The sequence below is a fragment of the Electrona antarctica genome (assembly GCF_951216825.1).
Source record: "Electrona antarctica genome assembly, chromosome: 5".
NCBI classification, from domain to species: Eukaryota; Metazoa; Chordata; class Actinopteri; order Myctophiformes; family Myctophidae; genus Electrona; species Electrona antarctica.
The window spans coordinates 31,589,344-31,608,936 of NC_136810.1; the positions used below are offsets into that span (position 1 = coordinate 31,589,344).

The 19,593-nt window shown below is 40.7% G+C and overlaps 3 protein-coding genes across 3 annotated transcripts in view; all 3 read left to right on the forward strand.

Moving 5' to 3' along the window:
• LOC306923204 (carboxylesterase 1D-like) overlaps positions 1-813 on the forward strand; it is a 32,984-nt gene extending 32,171 nt beyond the window's left edge. Inside the window, exon 11 of the mRNA XM_079501230.1 lies at positions 483-813. Coding sequence (XP_079357356.1) covers positions 483-666 — 184 coding nt within the window. The 3' untranslated portion in view covers positions 667-813. The remainder of the gene's footprint in view (positions 1-482) is intronic.
• Positions 1-19,593, forward strand: part of LOC306923493 (fatty acyl-CoA hydrolase precursor, medium chain-like) — a 55,823-nt gene that overhangs the window by 32,871 nt on the left and 3,359 nt on the right. The window lies entirely within an intron of this gene.
• Positions 7,773-19,593, forward strand: part of LOC306923490 (uncharacterized protein) — a 70,228-nt gene continuing 58,407 nt past the window's right edge. Inside the window, exons 1-10 of the mRNA XM_079501616.1 lie at positions 7,773-7,914; positions 8,987-9,136; positions 9,236-9,308; positions 10,318-10,497; positions 10,621-10,821; positions 10,954-11,083; positions 11,211-11,344; positions 11,795-11,948; positions 12,429-12,533; positions 12,635-12,736. Coding sequence (XP_079357742.1) covers positions 7,809-7,914; positions 8,987-9,136; positions 9,236-9,308; positions 10,318-10,497; positions 10,621-10,821; positions 10,954-11,083; positions 11,211-11,344; positions 11,795-11,948; positions 12,429-12,533; positions 12,635-12,736 — 1,335 coding nt within the window. The 5' untranslated portion in view covers positions 7,773-7,808. The remainder of the gene's footprint in view (positions 7,915-8,986; positions 9,137-9,235; positions 9,309-10,317; positions 10,498-10,620; positions 10,822-10,953; positions 11,084-11,210; positions 11,345-11,794; positions 11,949-12,428; positions 12,534-12,634; positions 12,737-19,593) is intronic.

Here is a 19,593-nt window from a genome sequence, read left to right on the forward strand (position 1 = left end):
GGTAGGATAAGTGCTATGGGCCATGATGGAGTCTGAAAAGGTGGGTCTTCAGACTACGGCGGAAGATTGGGAGTGATGCTGCAGTTCTGACTGCAACGCGGAGTGCATTCCACAGTTTTGGGGCCAGAAGGGAGAAGAGTTTGGGACGTGTGGAGCGTTGGCCTGGCGTTTTTAGTGAGGGTACTTCCAGCTTTCCTGCGTTGGCTGATCTGAGTGCGCGGGAGGGTTTGTAGGGTTCAATCATGCTTGCAAGATATGGGGGAGCCAAACCTTTGGTTGCTTTGACTGCCAGCATCAGAGTTTTGTATTCTGTGCGGGCAGCGACTGGGAGCCAGTGCAGGGAGCGGAGCAGGGGGGAGACATGTGAGAATTTTGGCTGGTTGAAGACCAGACGAGCTGCGGCATTTTGGATCATTTGGATGGATCAAATAGGGACGCCAGGTTCAAAGTGGTTAACAAAAACAAATAACTGTTTACTGTAGGTCACCTAATGGAGCCGGCCTGGTACACTGGCACCAGTACGGTGCTGATGAACACTACCTGTCCATTGGGCTGGAACAGGTATCTGCTCAGCACCTGAAGAAGGACCGCTACACCTTGCTGACTCAAACTCTTCATGACAAGATTCACCAAGGTCAAGAGAATAAGGATCACAGTGAACTGTAGCATGGACAATTGGACATTGACAGCACTCCTCTCTCCCATCCACTCACCTATGAAAATCCCTGCATACTTAAGCACGGCCCAAACACACTCACTGATAGGAAGATGAATGAACATAAAAAACAACTGATGACTAATGTTTTTCAATGGTGCTGGGTTTGCTGTATATCTTTAAAACTGAGAATGTGTTAATATTTTCAAATGAAAAAGTATTAACATAAACTTTTGCAAAATGTAGAATGATGTATTGTTTGATTAAATATTTGTTATATCAAGTACATATGTTGAACACAAATGTCCTGACTGAAGACATTTTAAATATGCCGCAATGTGCCGCATGATGGGTCAAATGCCTTGTGTCGTGGGCCAACTCCAATTTCTCTCACTCGACCCTCACCGCTCTCCTTGTCTGAGCTCTTCTTATAGGCCTATATGCATCTTTGCATGGAGACAAAGGCAAATATACAAATATACAATATAGATACGGTAATAATAAATATAGATATATAGATCTTTATATTGTCATTGCTTGCACGAAACAACGAAATTCAGTTCAGAGCTTCACCGGCATAAAATAATAATAATACAACTTGCACAAAATTGCATTACAAAGTGCTTTACACTTGTTTATTCAAAACAGGAAAATAAGCAGCAGAGAACATTTAAATAAACAGCTATACTGTATAAACAGCAGCGTACGTACATTTTCAGAAGGGATTTAAAAGAGGACACTGATTTAGAACACTTGATTTCCAAGGGCAGTGTGTTCCAAAGTGTTGGCGCTATGGTGCTGAAAGCCAGATCACCTTTGTTGGACTTTAGACCAACCAACACACCCATATTGGCCCATATATCATTCAGGAGCACTAAAAAATATTACTTAACTTGTGTACAAAGGTGAGAAGTTCACCACTCATGTCATTTGAGTCCGCTCAGTGGTGTGTTGCAGCAGACTGCCAGACTCACAGTTGGCAGCACACAAGTGAAGCATGATGTCTCCTGCAAAGGCAGCAGCCCCACTCCTCTTGGCAGCATGCACATGGTTTCTATGTGCTACTACAGACCTGGATGGTAAGTAGACAATATTTCATATCTTTTTCTGTGATTTTCTTTGTGACAATGGTAGTTTGAGCCTTCACATTATTCATCTAAAGTTAACTAACTACTGTTGCCACTGTTGCTGCCCAATGCCTATCAAACTAGTTGTGAAAGGTTTTTGGTTTGAGTTCGCTGTGGGCTTGTTCAAGCACATCTGCGACTGAGACCTTTTACCTCGTGCTTATCATACATACTGTATGTAAGGCCAGAGGTGAGGTTGTTTGTAGGGTGGCTATCACGCAAAAACTAGTTCCAGCCATGCATTTTTATTGGCCAAGAGGCATTCGAACCCTTGTATCAACTGTAAAAGTATCTCTCCAGATACACCGTGGACCAGTCAGTGGCATTAACTTGCCTATTCTCAGCCCCCTAGTGGCAAAAAAAAAACTTCTGGGAACTTTTTTCTCATAGATATTTCAATTTTTTTTAATTTAAAGACCTTTTAAGCCTCTACAAAGCCAACTCGAGTTGTGACAAATCATGACAACAAACGTCGTCATGAAAGGGGGCGGGACTGCGACGTTCTATAGCGACGGTAAACATTAGCTTAGCAGGCAGGCTCAACTCAAATTAGCGGCCTACACGACTAACCAATATTTCCAAAGCACAATTAACAACAGTGCACTGCTATTGTTTTAAAAGTGGTTGTATAAAGATTGTATAAAGTGGTTGTTGACAATTGACAGCGATGTGCAGAAAATACTCCCGCATGTGTCTTAATCTCGCGTACAACTCAACAAATTATCCAATGAAAATAATGATTTTATAGTACTGATACCCCTGTCAGCGAGGGAGACTGGGGGCTATGGATAGACCCATGAAACTCAATAGCCTACGCACATGGTCTGCCTGCTAGAGGACAAACTGATATGTCTTACTTTTTCACTCCAGTATTTTTCTATAGGCCTACTGTCTATGAATTCAAATCTGTTTATTAAAAGTGTATAACATTTGATGTCTTTGTCATATTATTTTTAGCCAGGTATGGGTGTCTGGCTTAGTATAACAACATCAGAATAGATTTGGGGTTTTTTTGTGTTCAGTTTAAATGTCAATGCTCTACAATTGTTTCAAATATATACATTCTATACATTGGTAGTTTATTGTGGTCCGGTTTCTATATGAAAGCTACATGTGTTTGCATGTATTAAATTGCCCTCATATGCTATATGCCATATCGCTCCTGCACATGCGGGAAAATGTAAAATTTGACTTTGACATGGTGAGACTTTTTGCAAGTACAACACAGATAGGCCTACAAGTTACCTACAGTACATAAAGATTACATCCAAAATAGTCTTGATTAATTAAATAGCCTAAATATGTCTCAATAATGTGCTATAGCTCCAGTAGTCCACACAAAACTGGGGAGTGTGAGAGGCAAGTATGTGGGCGTAAAGGGGAAAGATACAGGAGTCCATGCCTACCTGGGAGTGCCCTTTGCCAAGCCACCTGTTGGACCTCTGAGACTGACCCCACCCCAGCCTGCACAGAGATGGGAAGGTGTGAGGGATGCTACACAACAACCATTCATGTAAGAGGCAAAACAGTAAATTACTGTAAATTACCTTTCGACAGCTACATGTATATAAAAAGAATTCATGTTAAATAAGCGGCATGTATATAAAAATAGTATACGGTATATTACAGGTGTGTTCAAGATGCCAGCATTTCAACTATGCTCTATGCCAATGCATCCATGGAAGTAACATTTCCGGACATATCTGAGGATTGTCTATATCTCAACATTTACACCCCTTCCGAGAATCGTAAACTGCCTGTGAGTATTGAACTCAATACTCACTACTCAGATGAATGAACATTTATTTTTAAGCATTAAAAACCAGCTGCAATAAAAAAAGAGTAGCCTATGTGGTTTAATCTATCATTACAAAAAAAATGGATGAATCATTCAGATAACCGACCAGTAGCCTGACTATACATGTGAGCACAGTTGATTTGATTTCAATAGGAGTCCTCTGTTAAACACATTACCACCTGTCTCTAGTTTTAGAACTGTAGGCAAAGAATTCCAAAGGTTTGCCCCCTTTTCTGAAAAGGAAGACTGTCCTGCAATGCCTGCCAGTGGCGTGCACAGATAGACACTAGGGGGTGCTAGAGCACCCCCTGCCCTTTTGGCAATGTGCCCTTTTGAAAAAGAAAAGAAAAGAAAAAACATTTTTTTCTCTTTTTTTTTTTGATTTTTCAAAAATAGCAGATCTACAAGCTCATAGCGCGCCACTCGGTGGCGCGCTATGAGCTTGTAGATCTGCTATTTTTCAATAGCTAAAGCATAACATAATGCTAACACCAAAAGGGGTTCCCGCCCAAAATGGATTAAGGCAACCGGCCGGTTCCACGCGCTGCACAAGGTGCCCTTTTTAACTTGAGCACCTGCCCCTCTAAATGTCTGTGCACGCCACTGATGCCTGCCCATATAGCCCAATGGGATGGGACGATTCAGTCATCGAACAACACACCCCAACACTGTGATTGGCTGAGACGCACCTAGCCACTGTACTGTACTGTACTGTACTGTACTGTACTGTACTGTACTGTACTGTACTGTACTGTACTGTACTGTACTGTACTGTACTGTACACATATACGTAGCTGTCTATAGGAGTGGTTGCATCACTCAAAAATGCTGCAATATGGGCGCAAAAAGCCCTTTCAGCTTTTGTCTTTTATTGAATTCTTGCAAAACTGTAGTGTTCATATCCTTAGACAGGGAACATCTATATGTGTATGGACTTCAACAGATGAAATATCACAAGTTACAAATTACATAGAAAATGTACATCATGTCTCATCAATGTTTTTGATTTGGGCATTAAGGTCATGGTGTGGATCCATGGAGGAGGATTCATGATGGGTTCTGCATCAGGATATGATGGTTCTGCTCTGGCTGCTTACCAGGATGTGGTTGTTGTTCTGATACAATATCGTGTTGGGATACTGGGATTCCTTAGGTAAGTAAGACTGGGTCCTCCCCTGAACCATGTACTGCTTTGTCAAACTGTATGTATTTAAGAAACAGTGCCTTCCTTCCTCTCTCTCATCTAATCTGTATGTATTTATGCTCTGCAAACGTCTATGCTCATAAAGCACAGGAGACAAGCATCTACCAGGAAACTTTGGATTACTGGACCAGGTGGAAGCCCTACGATGGGTCCAAGAGCACATCCACAACTTTGGAGGAGATCCAGGTTCCGTCACCATATTTGGGGAGTCTGCTGGTGGAGTGAGCGTATCTGCATTAGTAAGAACACATGAACAAATTATATCTATTGATTTATTAACAATATGAATCATCGCTAGTCAATAGGACGTTCTAGGTCTAGGAAATATTTTCCATACTTAGCTATGCATTTCAGACTACTTTAATGATGGAAAAATAATGATGCACAAATGTATACACATATTAATAGTCCATAGGATAAACACACACACACACACACACACACACACACACACACACACACACACACACACACACACACACACACACACACACACACACACACATACACACACACACTTCTCTCAGTATTTCTCTCAGATAACATAACCTTGGTGTTGAATCATAACACCCATCACTGATGCCAAACAAAATTGACCAATATATGAATTGAATTTTTTTATTTAAGTTTATACCATGTTGGTATGTACTGACACTGAAAGACTAGTAATAAAGGGGTAGGGTTATATACGTTTTTTACTTCTCCCTACTCCTTTTCGAACATGTAAAGAAAATAAGAATTATAATACTTGCGGCCAGTGAGGCTTGTATTAGTTTGTTTTGTTTTGTGAATATTATTTTATTTGTTCTATATTGCACTTATTTTAATTCTTTAACTTTTTTGTCTAATTTTATCATGTTCGGAATAAAGTTCTTCATTCATTCATTCATTCATTCATATGAATACATTTCATGTATTGTTATTAGAGCTTTTATCCTTAACTCCCAAAAAAAAAGAAACCCCCAAAAAGTGTCTTTCGGGCATGCCCCACCGCCTGCACAGAAGAATAATCAGAAGAATCGTTCACTTTGTGTGATGCAAGCATGACATTCGGCACAAATACTCTCTAGGTCCACTGCGCTGGCCACTCGAAAATCCAATTTGACAACCATTAACCAACCCACCCCAGCACAATACCGGCCCCATCTTTCTAGCAGTTCGTACCTGTAAGGCTGTAGTGTAAGCTCTCTAAAACTCTCTTTTATTGGCAGCTTCTGTCTCCATTGTCTGCTGGCTTGTTTCATGGTGCAATAGCACAGAGTGGCAATGTAGCAATGGAAGTTCTCTACTCCTCCAACCCTCTGCATGTAGCCCAGGTTAGTTCTGCTATTACAAACAGATGAATGAATGAAATGTATAATGTACAAATGTTTAAATTGTCCATTAAAAATCCCTTTATTGTGCTTGGTAGACTGTAGCAAACATTTCTGGCTGTGACAGTTCTACCACAGAGAAGGTTGCTGAATGTATGATGAAGCTGACCACAGATAACATATTGAATATTCAGAAAGAGGTGAGATTTCCTGGATCCTGGGCATAAAAGTAAACGGGTACTGTTAGTCCTTTTCATTAAGTCATACATCATACAATACAAACAAACAATATTATACAATAATACAAACAATACATTTGTCTGTTACAGAATCAAATGCTTGTACCTGGATTGACTGTCGATGGGAAATTCCTGCTCAAGTCTGGAATGGAGGCTTTAGAAAATCATGAGATGCACAATGTGCCTCTCATGATTGGGTTCAATAGTGATGAAGCAGGGTGGCTCCTCATGAACGTACGTTTATAGCCTACTATCATATTTGAAATTTGGAATGGCCGCACGCACGCACACACGCACGCACGCACGCACGCACGCACGCACGCACGCACACACACACACACACACACACACACACACACACTGGCTGAAACAATTTTGATCGTGATTCATTAGAAGGATTCTTCTGGTTTAGGGTTTGTGAAGGAGTCCTGTCTTTGTCATTCATGTTTCTTCGCTACTACACGTCACTACACACACATAGTGCTCTTAAGCCGGGCATGCTCATCTTATCAGTAACTCAGAGTGAGAGCTAGTTTAATACAGGAAATAATAAGTTTGAGGGGTAATTTCATAATTATTATTATAGATTAGCTCATTTATTATCTCCTATATATTATTTATTTTCTCCTGAGATAAAGCTGCATGTTCTATGTATAATTCAGTGTTCTGTCATCACAGTTCGTGGCTCCTGAAGGTTGGGTGGATGGGATGGACCAGCATGAAGCTCTACCTATTATGACCATGTTTACTTGCCCCACTTACCATGTAAGTAATAACATCACAGTTCTTACATCAATGTCTGGTATCGTGCCAACATTTTATTAAACATAAAACATACCTGCCCTAGATTTGATTTAACAAAAACATGTTTCAGCATACAGTACTGTTCTTCCAACAATTTGCAAGAAGACCAGAAATCAGTTCAAACGATTTACAATAACATGAACAGAACAGTAACATTTTAATAATTGTACACAATTGAATCGCTATTCTTGGATTTGTCTCGCTGTTACAGCTAGTAGTTGCTTAATAACACATATATAAATGGCAGAATGAACTCTTCATCAAATCTTCATACTGTATCTCAGTGTTTTCAATTCACATCTGATAATAGATCACCCTGAGGTTATGTTATGAAAAATATCATCACAGCTGAGCTGTGCTGTTATCTGCCTTAATACACCCTGATGTTGCAGTAGAAGGTAGAAGTATGTTACTGATACAACCAGAAATGAACACTCAAAGAGACCCTACCATCCTACTAATTGGCTGAGACTAGGGAAAGCCAGATGGCTTTTTGGTGCAAATGATTTGCTGAAATGCTTGTGTGGCACGGTGGGTTAGCACCGTAGTGCAGGAGCCTGAAGGTTCACCAAACCAGCTACAGTATGTAGCTAAAGGCCTTACTGAATGTTCTGTCTATGATTTAGCCTGAAGACCAATGGATAACAGAGCTGTTGGCGGATGAATACATGGGAACGTCGGGGGATCGGACAAAAGTTAGGGATGGGTTAACTGCGGTGACTGGAGATGTGATCTTTGCCATTCCTTCCATAAAGGTTGCAAACTTCCACAGAGGTAACTGTTTTTCAACAGAACTGATTTTGCACCAATCTCAGTTCTTCCTGAGTTAACATTACTCTAGGTGTTGTTATAATATTAAAATGTCTTCCCTGTGTATTTTGGGTTTCTCCCTGAAAGCCATTGAGTCAAAAGACCCAATCGAAATACACCACTTTAGTGACTTCATAACCCTTACACCTCCCCTAATCCCTCCCCCACTATCATACAACAACAGCTGTGGGTGAGGCTTAAAGGACCACTTCACCACTTTTCAACATCTCTTCATATAATTGGTCCTCACTAATGTTCATAAAACACCACCATTTTTTCCTACTCAGTCTGTGTCTCATAGGAGGGCTTTGGGCAGTTCGGACACCCGTCCACCAGTGACATCATCATTAGGCAGATTTATTTTTAAACAAGATTTGTTTTCAAATATATTTAGATTTTTATTATCGTGAGAACGATGGCTTCAACTTTTGCATTGCAACTTTTCAGGAAAAGAAAGCCTGCCGTTTCTATTAGCTTGGATTCACCATCGATGATGTCACTGGTGGACGGGTTTCTGAACTGCCCACAGCCCTCCTATGAGACACAGACTGAGTAGGAAAAAATGGTGGTATTTTATCATGAACATGAGTTAGGACCAATTATAGGAAGAGAAGTTGAAAAGTGGTGAAGTGATCCTTTAAGTTTAGGTGGGTGGTGCTACAAACCAGGTATGTAACTGGTGGCTGTGGTCACATAAAAACTGCATTTTAACATGTTCTGTACACTTTCGGGGGGGGGAAATAAAATCTTCCTCCTAGTATAATCATAGTAGGCCTACCTGATGATCATGTTTTAGTGGGGGGGAAATCATGGCACTCCATCTTAATGTACCACACATTATAAAGCAATATGCAGTCCATTTACTACTTTATCCTGTATGCTAATTGTTGGCTGTTAATTGTTGTCAAACTCATTGACTGTCTCCCCACCTGCCCATCTTTATACCTGACTTGAATATTCTAACTTGTTGCCTGGAAAAACACCAGAAGAGAAAGAGCAGGTATAAATTAATGACTTTCTTTAATTTTCCAAACAGATGCAGGAGTTCCAGTGTACTTCTATGAGTTAGAGGAGACACCCAGCATGATCAAGAAGAAGAGGCCCAGCTTTGTTGGCTCTGATCATGGGGATGATATTATTTTTGTTTTTGGAATGTGTTTCACAAAAGATCAAGTCACGTTAAAAGGTAAAACAAGCAGTGTTTTGTATATTTCATCATATTGTACCTGTCTATTGGTCATTGTGGTTTTTGAACACCATTTCCATCATTTGTTTTCTCATCCAGAGTCATGTACAGAGGAAGATGAACAATTAAGCAGAATTATGATGAAATACTGGAGCAACTTTGCTCGTACAAGGTATGTCTACTCTTCAATGTGTAGAAGTTTTGTTGATCTATTCTTTGGCCTTCATAATCATAACTCTTTACTCACCCTGTGGATACTAATTTGGGGAGAAAAAGGGGGTAAAAATAAATAAATATATATATATATATATATATATATATATATATATATATATATATATATATAAACATATAAACATTTTTTTTTCTTTTTACACAAACCTTCAAAGGACAGAAGCATAATATTCTCGTCATCATACGGTACATATCTATGATCTTGGAAACAACACTCAAGTCCTCAGTTTATTTGGTCATATAGAAGGGAAGCACACAACCTTCGTATGTGAGCCAAAGTATTTTAGTGCTTTCAAAGTCTCAATTGTGTTCTTAACAAAGTTTTTTTTGTCTCTCTTAAATTCTTTCTTTTGTTTTTTCTTTCATGCTGCTCTTATGGGCTGCCATGAAATACCAATTCATTCTAAAATGTTAATTTTAATTACTGTATATTAATACAGCCAATGAATGAAAGGGAAACAAAGTCCATCTATTAATATATTCTGTAACTGAGAGTCATAATTCAATGGAACTAAATCTAAATATCTATATTAAATATTCTGCGCTCTGTTCCCATTGAAGTATTGGCAGAATCCACCCTATCATAGGTAGAATTAAACTTCAGTGTGACCGCACCCTTAACAGGGAGAGTGAGTCTCGCCACAAGTTAATTTAGTCTGATAAGTTCTAGGAGGGATGAAAGTCATTGAGCCAGTCTTCACAAGCGTAAACTACTGTATATTCTGAGTATAGTCAGGTGATTAAATGCCACAGTAATGACAAGTGCTTTGATGGCAAGTGTGAATAACAGTGGAGAAGGAGGAAACCTTGGTGTGTAGGATGATGAAGAATGATCTATATTAAAAATATATAATATAATTTTAACAAGCTTCCCAATGCAATGGCTTAATGTTCTTTATGCTGTATCACTACCCTTCATTATGTACTGTTTGTTTGTGTGTATGGAGATCACCTAATGGAGCCGGCCTGGTACACTGGCCACAGTATGGAGCAGAGAGAGACTACCTCTCAATTGGGATGGAGCAGGAACCTGGTCAGCACCCAAGGAAGGACAGTTACACTTTCATGACTGAAACCCTTCCTGAGAAGATCAGACAACATAGAGAGAATATGGAGAACAGTGAACTGTATGATTCTGTACTTACAGTATACAATTTACTCTTAATCCAGAGCGATTTATAAATATACCTATAAAAAGTAGGTTTTGTCCGGATCAAAACTCACTATATTGTATGATACTTGTCTCACAGACCAAAGACAGGGCCTGTAGTCCACACAAAACTGGGGAGCGTGAAAGGCAAGTATGTGAGCGTAAAGGGGAAAGATACAGGAGTCCATGCCTACCTGGGAGTGCCATTTGCCAAGCCACCTGTTGGACCTCTGAGACTGACCCCACCCCAGCCTGCAGAAAGATGGGAAGGTGTGAGGGATGCTACGCAACAACCATTCATGTAAGAGGCAAAACATTCGTGTAAAATTACATTTTGAAAGTTTATAAATAAGCTGCATGTATTGAAAAAGATACTCCATGTGGCATAACATCTCACACTTAATTTCATGCAACTTAAATGCATATTTTACAGGTGTGTTCAAGATGCCAGTATTGCAACCATGCTCGTGGCCAATCTATCCATGGAAATAACATTTCCGGATATATCTGAGGATTGCCTTTATCTTAACATTTACACCCCTTCCGAGAGTCGTAAACTGCCTGTGAGTACTCAGAATGCACATTTATTTAAAGCATTAGTCAGGGACAGGGTACATCAAATTAACATAGATTTATTTATTTACATAACAAAATGACATCATGTCACATGTTTTTGATTCGGTCATCAAGGTCATGGTGTGGATCCATGGAGGAGCATTCATGATGGGTTCTGCATCAGGATATGATGGTTCTGCTCTGGCTGCTTACCAGGATGTGGTTGTTGTTCTGATACAATATCGAGTTGGAATACTGGGACTTCTTAGGTAAGACTGAGTCCTGTATGTATGTATGTGTGTGTGTGTGTGTGTGTGTGTGTGTGTGTGTGTGTATGTGTGTGTGTGTGTGTGTGTGCGTACGTACGTACATACATAGGTATACGCTTCAAGGTAGGTATAAGGTAAAAAATAAGTGGTATGTCTATGTATGGTACGCATGTCCCTAATTGGCTATTGATGGTGACGTAACTAAGATATGTGTTGGGCGAGTAAGGGGTACTGTCATCGCTGCAGTGCAATGGGCGATTGTGCCGTGGTAGGCTGGGTATGTAGGCGTGCTTCAAGGTTGGTATAATATAATGTCAATGCCAAATTATTATGATAACAATTTTTTGTATGTATGTATGGCCTACTTGTGTGCAACACGCAAGTTGGCACCTCGACAGAGTGCATTTCTATAGTTAAACTCTGCAAACGTCTGTGTCTGTGTTCATAAAGCACAGGAGACAAGCATGTACCAGGAAACTTTGGATTACTGGACCAGGTGGAAGCCCTGCGATGGGTCCAAGAGCACATCCACAACTTTGGAGGAGATCCAGGTTCCGTCACCATATTTGGGGAGTCTGCTGGTGGAATGAGCGTATCTGTATTAGTAAGAAGTCTAAGAACACACATACACAGAACATGAACTAATTATATCTAATGATTTGTTAACAATATAAATCTTCAGTAGTCAGTAGGGTCAAGGAAATATTTTCTACTTAGTTGATGGAAACATATGCACAAATGTATATACGATTGCATTTGCACATAATAGTCCAAAGGATGCACGCACGCACGCACGCACGCACGCACGCACGCACGCACGCACGCACACACACACACACACACACACACACACAGTTCCTTATTGATAGCTGCCCCACCCTCTCACCCCCGCTCCACCCCACCCACAACCCCCACCCCCACGACCCCCATCTTCCTTGCAGTTCCTATCTGGAACCTCCCCATAACACCATACTCTCGCAATGCCCCACCCCACCAGGCCCACCCCCCATAACCACCCCTGGTGCCCCATCTTCCAAGCAGTTCATACCTGTAAACTCACTAAAACTCTCTCTTTAATTGGCAGCTTCTTTCTCCATTGTCTGCTGGTTTGTTTCATGGTGCAATAGCACAGAGTGGCTCTGCAGCAATAGAACTTATCTATATATCCAACCCTCTGCCTGTTGCCCAGGTTAGTTATGCTATTACAAATAGATTAATCAATAAAATATATAATAAAGGTTTTATAATACAATTTTAATTTTAAAAAAATCCCTTTGTTGTGCTTTGAAGACTGTAGCAAACATGTCTGGCTGTGACAGTTCTACCACAGAGAAGGTTGCTGAATGTATGATGAAGCTGACCATAGATGACATAGTGAAGATTCAGAAAGAGGTGAGATTTCCTGGATCAAGGTTCAAGGTTCAAGGTGTTTATTGTCACACAGATGTACAGGTACAGCATTGTGAAAAACTTAGGTTGGGTGATGCTCCACAATACACACAAGTAAAATAGTAAATAATTAAATAACGATACTAAGTATAAAAGTTTTAAAAAGTTTAAAGAACTCAGATCAGTATACGCATCCCAGTCCGTGTGATCAAAACAATCCTGAAGGATGCCTTCTGATTGGTCTGACCAGCGATGTACCGTCCTATAGACCGGGGCTTCCCGTTTGCCTTAAAGTAAACGGGTACTGTAAATCCTTTTCATTAAGTCATACAATACAAACAAACAATATTGAGCAATAATACAAACAAAACATTTGTCTGTTACAGAATCAAATGCTACAACTTGGATTGACTGTTGATGGGAAATTCCTGCTCAAGTCTGGAATGGAGGTTTTGGAAAATCATGAGATGCACAATGTGCCTCTCATGATTGGGTACAATAGTGATGAAGCAGGGTGGTTATTATTACATGTAAGTTGACATAATCATAATCCAATCCAATCATCCAATCAAATTTGGACACACATACTGCCCATGTTATCTGAAAGCATGTTCATACATTTATTATCTATACTGTATATAGAGGAAACCACAACTTTTCTGAAGTTATAAGCATAATGATCATTATTGATTAGCCCATTTATTATGTCCTATTTTATTTATTTCCCCCAGAGATAAAGCCATGTTCTACATCTATATAATTCAATGTTCTGTCATCACAGTCTTTTGGTCCTAAAGGTTGGGTGGATGGCATTGACAGGCATGAAGCTCTACCTATTATGACCATGGTTACATACCCCGATGTAAGTAATAACACCACAGTTCTTGTCTGGTATTGTGCCGAAATGTTCAGCAACGAAAACATACTTGCCCTATATTAGTATATATGATTTAACAAAATGTTTTCAACAAACCGCAAAATACTTACCTCAACAACATGAGGCAACATGAGTATGTACTGCTATTCCCGAAATTTCTGGTATTGTACAATTGACAGGAGACCAGTAATCAGTACTCCGTTAACATGATTTAGAAAAATGTCATAATTGTACATTCACTATTTTTGGATTTCCCTCCCTGCTCAGATTGGGACAACACAATACTGACTTTGGTGGTTTTAGTCAAAGATATATATAAGAAAGCTAGATGGCTCACTCGTGCAGTCGTGCTCTGGCCAATGGAGAGCGACGTTGCTACGTGGCGGCCATCTTACCTCGGGGCAGCATAACATTGTGTCTATGGGTCATGTACCTTTAAATAACCATAACTTGCTCAATTTTCAACCGATTTTCAAACGGTTTGGTTTGTTATAAACGGAGAGAGACGTCCGCATACTTATATGCTTTTTTTTTTTAAACTAAATTTTTATCCCACGATTTTGCAACCCAGTTTTTTCACCCAGTGCCAATTATCTAATGTAATCCTGAGCGCTACACTTCCTCTGCCAACCTGGGGGGGCAACGGACTGACCTCATGCCTCTTCCATGCATGAGGAGTCCAAGCTGCTTCTTTTCACCTGACAGGGGGGAATTTCCCTGACCGGACGTAGCGCGTGGAAGGAACACGTTATTCCAACCAGTTCCTTTCCCCTCCATCAGGTGCCCCGGCTGGCCAGGGGGAGGTAGTTTAGAGACCAGGATTACTGCATGTTTTTGTGAGGGTACCTACCCTAGGGGACACGGAGAGAACATGCAAACTCCACACAGAAAGGCCCTTTCGCCAACCCCACCTCGGGTATGAGCACCCACAGCGTCCACAGCGGGAATCGAACCCAGGACCTTCTAGCTGTGAGGCGACAGCACTACCGACTGTGCCACCGTGCCCCTTATATGCTTTTATACGACGTTCATATAAAATATAAGCGTCCTGAATCATAGCCACGTTGACAACGTTTGTAATAAACCAACCCGTTTGTAAATCCGTCAAGATTTGAGCGAGTTATGACTGTTTTTGTTTGAGCTGCCATTGAACATACTGTACTGTAGCCCCGAAGCCCCGAAGAGACGTCTATGGTTTTAGTAGCCAAAGTAGATTCAACCAGAGTCGCGAGCAAACAGTATAAAGGCTCATTCATAGTCTGGATTTTCGGTGGTGAGGTGACCACCGCTCCGGTGGTGAGCTGACCACTGGAGCTGAAATAACGTTGAGTGGTGGTGAGTAAAAACAGAGAGAAGGGCTGGGGCGGTGGTTTGCTCTTCACCGCGGCTTGTGACGTCATATTGTAGTTCGGTGGTCACCTCACCACCGAAAATCCAGACTATGTATGAGCCTTAAGTATATAACTAACTAGCTAATTTTAAACCTCCACAAAATATACTAATCTGTCATTAAAAACTCCAATAAAATAAAATATAATTATATACAGAGAAAGCATGACCAAAAACATAGAATAGCTACACACATACATGTACTACAGTGTGTAACAAAGTTTAAGATATTCATATTCATATATCTGCTTTATATTTTTTATTCAAACATGTAATGTTGCAATGTGACAGCTCTGTTTAACACAATGCTGTACCCCCTCCAACTGTAGTGTAGTGTACATACATACTTTCCACATTTCTTTCTAAAATTCTTTCATGTTATAACACTAGTTGCTTTGACAATGTAAACGTATGTTTTCTCATGCCAATAAAGCTCATTTGAATTTAATTTCAGAATTTAAATTGATCACACACACACACACACACACACACACACACACACACACACACACACACACACACACACACACACACACACACACACACACACACCTAAGAAATGTAGACATATGGGGCACTAAAGCAGTGTAATTACAGCATTTCAAATAACTGATTAGCGCAATATAGGACTGGATTTTAGCCTGAACATGTAGTTGCTTAAATATGCAGTGTAGAAGGTAGAACAACCAGTATGGTTACTCTTACTGAAATTTAGAAACAACCAGAAATGTTACTGTGTCTGCAGTCTGTATCATGTGAAATGAGAACACTCAAAAAGAGCCATACCATCCTCTGAGAGTAGTGAAAGCCTGTTGGTACAAATGAGCTTGAAATGCTTGTGTGGCACTACAGTGGATTAGCAGGAGCCTGAATCCATGTTCACCAAACCAGCCATTTAGCTACAGTACTGTACCTGACAGTGAGCAGCATTGCACAGGATTCAGCATCAATTTGGATCACATCCTCCCTGCATTCACCACTTCCAATGTCCTGAATGTACTGAATGTTCTGTCTATGATCTAGCCTGAAGACCAGTGGATAACAGAGCTGTTGGCTGATGAATACATGGGAACGTCAGGGGATCGTGTCAAAGTTAGAGATGGGCTTACTAAGGTGGTTGGAGATGTGATGTTTACCATTCCCGCAATTAAGGTTGCAAACTTCCACAGAGGTAAGAGACCAAAGGTGATAATGTTTAGCAACAAAATTGAAATTGACATACCAAACATGATTTTAGGGTGTTTTATGATTAAAAAGATAATTACATGATTTCCTTAATAACTACACTGGACAACAATCTGTGTTTCATGTAGTTCCAGTCAGACTGTAGTAATAATAATAATAATAATCCTACTATAAATGTGCGTGTGAGTGTGTGTGTGTGTGTGTATGTGTGTGTGTGTGTGGTTGTAATGCACGTAACTTGAGAACCGTTTGCCCCACCGACACACGCGTTCCACACACCCCCAGGGAGTGTCGAGACGGTAGGACCCACGGTTCTCCAGAACCACCACAAAAGGCTCTGGTTAGGCTCTGCCAGTGGGCCTAATGAGCCAAAGTACCCTCACCTGTGCAATTTCCAGCCTCTGCCTCAGCCAATTGATTGCCATGGCAAACCCATACCTGCAAATTGATTACTTAACCACTCCACTTTTCACAGTCAGTTTGCACTCTTCAGACACAGACAGACCAGCAGATACAGAGATCTCCATGTGGGACACAGACATATAGTTAAAACGGGTGCCATCACAAGTTGACAACGGCTATTATTAGGTTCCCAAGTTGCATCGTTCTCAAGTAGGCCGATGGCCGACGGGCATTTACAGGTCTAGTAATAATAATGTGTGTTAACGGAAGACACATTATGAATACTAAATGTAGACCTACTGTATATGCTAATTGTTGGCTATTTTCAAACTCGTCCCTGGGAAAACACTATAGAAGAGACCAAAGACCAGATAAATGAATGACTTTCTTTAATCCTCCAAACAGATGCAGGAGTTCCAGTGTACTTCTATGAGTTAGAGGAGACACCCAGCATGCTCAAGAAGAAGAGGCCCAGCTTTGTTGGCTCTGATCATGGGGATGATCTTATTTTTGTTTTTGGAATGTGTTTCACAGAAGATCAAGTTATGTTAACAGGTAAATCAACCAGACAGTGTTTAATAGTTCATCATATTGTACCCATGTCTATATTAGTCGTATTAGTTGTGTTATTTAGTTGTGTTATTTCTATAATACATTTTCTTCCAGAGTCATGTACAGAGGAAGACGAACAGTTAAGCAGAATTATGATGAAATACTGGAGCAACTTTGCTCGTACAAGGTAAATGTCTAGATCTACTTTTCAATGTGCAGACTTTTTTGGGGGTGCATACGTTTGTTAGACATATACCAACAGTCCTACAGTCATTAGTCAGACAAACCTGTGCTGCAGGTTAAAAGGTTAAAAATCACCCGTGGCTTCCTGTGAGGTTAGGTTTCTGGTTTAAGGACTTATGTATCTATGTTGGTTTAGTCTATCTTCTATTGTGTTTCTAGTTTCACCCACATATTGTAGGTCGCACTTGTTACATGTAATTAGATAAACACAGTTACTAGTACCAGTAAGACGCCTGAGGGCGAGAAGCGACCTCCAGCTCCATATATGGAGATATAGGGGTGATCAGGTCAGATCCCGGGCAGAGGCTTTTGTGCTGGTTCTCGATAACCGGCTATCCGACGGACTCGTCACCGGGCACTGCACTGAGTGCACTCCCTGTGGGGGTGTGGAACGCGTGTGTCGAATTTTAAGTCATTGGGGGCGAACGGTTTTCGAGTTACATGGATTACAGACGTACATTCATAGATAGATACAGCTCCACTGTTTTTTTCTGGCAGCCATTGATCACCACTGGCCAAGCAAGCATCATCCTCACCTTAGTCTTACTTGCCCCACTATCCATTAGGCCTGTCTATATCTGCTGCACTAGAGCTCTACAAAATATAAATAGACTCAAAATTACTTGCATAATGTAAATAATGATGCATAAAACATTATTTTTGATACAAACCATGCAGGTTGCTGTCTAATAACATGAATACATTGATTTATTTCCAAAAATTTTACTGCAGATAAAGCATTTTCAAGAGCAAACTGTGGCAGCAATAGTATGAATTGTAGTTGAAATAGAGCCAGTGACGCATGTAGTCAAATTTAGTGGACAGATGATCAATCGTCATTTCTTCCCAATATAAAATCAATACTTGGAATTTTTCACAACTATAGCTGGCCACTGGATGGCATTGTTGGGGGTCCTCTGGCATCCCCTCTAGTGGCTTATATGCAACTCTGCCATCAAAACCTATTCTTACCATAGAAAAAGGTCATTGTAATAACTGTCCACTGCAGTGACCGTCATGCGTGAAAGGGCTAATTTGGCTCAGGGTATAGAATCCGGCAACTCTACCCTGCAAGGCTGCAACTCTTCAGAACCGCAAGGTTCCCAGTTCGATCTCAGGCTCCCCCAGAGTTATTGTCGAAATGTCCTTTAGCAAGACTCTGAACCCCTAATTGCTCCCTGTAGTAGAGATATAGGGCAGTATTATGCGTGTCTTAAGTACCAGGTCTTATTACTTAACTTAAGACCTGGAGGCGTGGTCACTGCTGTTTGGCTGTTTGTAATAAGACCTGGTACTTAAGACACACATAATACTGCATTGTGTGCAATGTATGGATAAATATGTAGGAGTATGTAGGAGAGATAGAGCACGGCCTTATCTTGGTTTTCGTCCTACTTATCAGGAAGAAGCTACTTTGTCAATCTATCCGACTTTGTCTCAGACACACATCAGTTTGGTATTCCACAGGCCTCAATTCTTGGTCCTCTATTGTTCTCTCTGTACATACTGTAGCTGGGAGAACTTATTAGCGCCTTTGGGGTGAATTTTCACTTCAATGCAGACGGTACCCAGCTATATCTCTCTGTAGCTCCTGACGACCATTCTGCCCTTGACCCACTGTTGTCCTGTCTGTCCAGCATTAAACACTGGATGAGTGAGAACTTTCTCAAACTATAGGATAAGACAGAAGTTCTCATAATTGGTTCTAGTGAGCAAAGATAATCGATAAGAGACAGAATCAGTAACCTGACTGTAGGAAGTAACTCTACAGTAAAGAACCTGGGGGTTATTATTGATCCAGAAATTAATTTCAATGCGCACATTATTCAGGCTACCAAGACTGCCTTCTCTCATCTTAGAAACATTGCACGCATTAGAACCTACCTTTCTTCGGCCTGGCATTAGAGCCTTTGGCCTGGTGGAGACAATTATATATCATTTTAACAAGCTTTATAATGCGCGATGACTTAATGTTCTTTGCGCTGTTCAAATTGTATGACCACCCTTCCCTTCTGTACTGTGTGTTTGTGTGTTTGAAGATCACCTAATGGAGCAGGCCTGGTAACCTGGCCACAGTATGGAGCCGAGAGAGACTACCTCTCAATTGGGATGGAGCAGGAACCTGGTCAGCACCCAAGGAAGGACAGTTACACTTTCATGACTGAAACCCTTCCTGAGAAGATCAGACAACATAGAGAGAAGATGGAGAACA